Source organism: Tachysurus fulvidraco, unplaced genomic scaffold (genome assembly GCF_022655615.1).
Source record: "Tachysurus fulvidraco isolate hzauxx_2018 unplaced genomic scaffold, HZAU_PFXX_2.0 HiC_scaffold_79_np12, whole genome shotgun sequence".
NCBI classification, from domain to species: Eukaryota; Metazoa; Chordata; class Actinopteri; order Siluriformes; family Bagridae; genus Tachysurus; species Tachysurus fulvidraco.
Window position 1 is genome coordinate 21,011 of NW_025926868.1, and position 997 is coordinate 22,007.

Genomic DNA, 997 nt, shown 5'->3' on the forward strand with positions numbered 1-997 from the left:
TCACTGTGGTTCATGAGCGCAGTAATACACAGCTGTGTCTTCAGTCTGCATGTTCTGTCCTGTTAATGTCACTGTGCTGCTGGACGTGTCTCTGGAAATCTGAAACCTGCTTTTCAGATTCTCACTGAAGTAAGTGTTACCGCTACCATATATACTTCCGATCCATGCCAGAGCTTTTCCTGCAGGTTGTCGTATCCAGTTCGTACAGTAGCTGCTGTCAGTTACTGAATATCCAGACACTTTACAGGTCAGAGTCAGTGACTGACCAGGAGTTAATACTGTGGATCCGGTCTGGATCAGCTCAACAATGTGAACACCTGTTAAAGAAAAGTTATTTTAATGATGTAATAGCAAAAAGCTTTAAGGAACCAAAACTGTATTACATGTCAAATGTAAAAACACTTACAGTGTACGGCTGCCAGCAGCAGCAGCAGTAGGGATGTAGAGATCATGGTGTGTGTTGGAGCAGAAGAAGTAAAAGCTCTTGGTCTTTGTTGCTTAAATCTGTAACAGAGGAGGACATTTGCATAAAGACACTCCTTATCTTAGGGTAAAATGGCATAGATTATTCTAAATGTGAAGCCTCCTAATCTCATGAACATCTCTAATCTGTGATTAGCAATCTCTAAATATTGGAACATTAAGAGATGTTCTCATTTGAATTTATGTGAAGTGAACACACTCTTCATATCAGCATATTCAGTAAGGAGTAAAACACATGGAGTGTGTTGTTATAGGACAATAATAAAGGATCAAGTGGTGTGATGTCAGGAATTGCAGAGGTGGTGGATGCAGGTGTCGATCATTTATTGTCCAAAGTAACAACAAAACCCATGAAATTGTGTAATTCTGCACCCTTTGGCTCTACTGTGACATGAAGTTACTGCTACAAACCTGAAGATGATAATTTTCAGATAATTAATGGCACTGATTACTATGATCACTTTTCCTCTTATACAGCAGCAGTCTGTAAACGGTGACAATTTATTTATTAATT

The 997-nt window shown here is 39.1% G+C and overlaps 1 gene segment (V, D, J or C); it reads right to left on the reverse strand.

Annotated features, from left to right (window-relative positions):
* LOC125140401 lies at positions 1–701 on the reverse strand. The segment is given in 2 exon segments: positions 1–317; positions 407–701. Coding segments are annotated over 2 exon segments (363 nt in total).
* Positions 702–997: the final 296 nt, after the last annotated feature.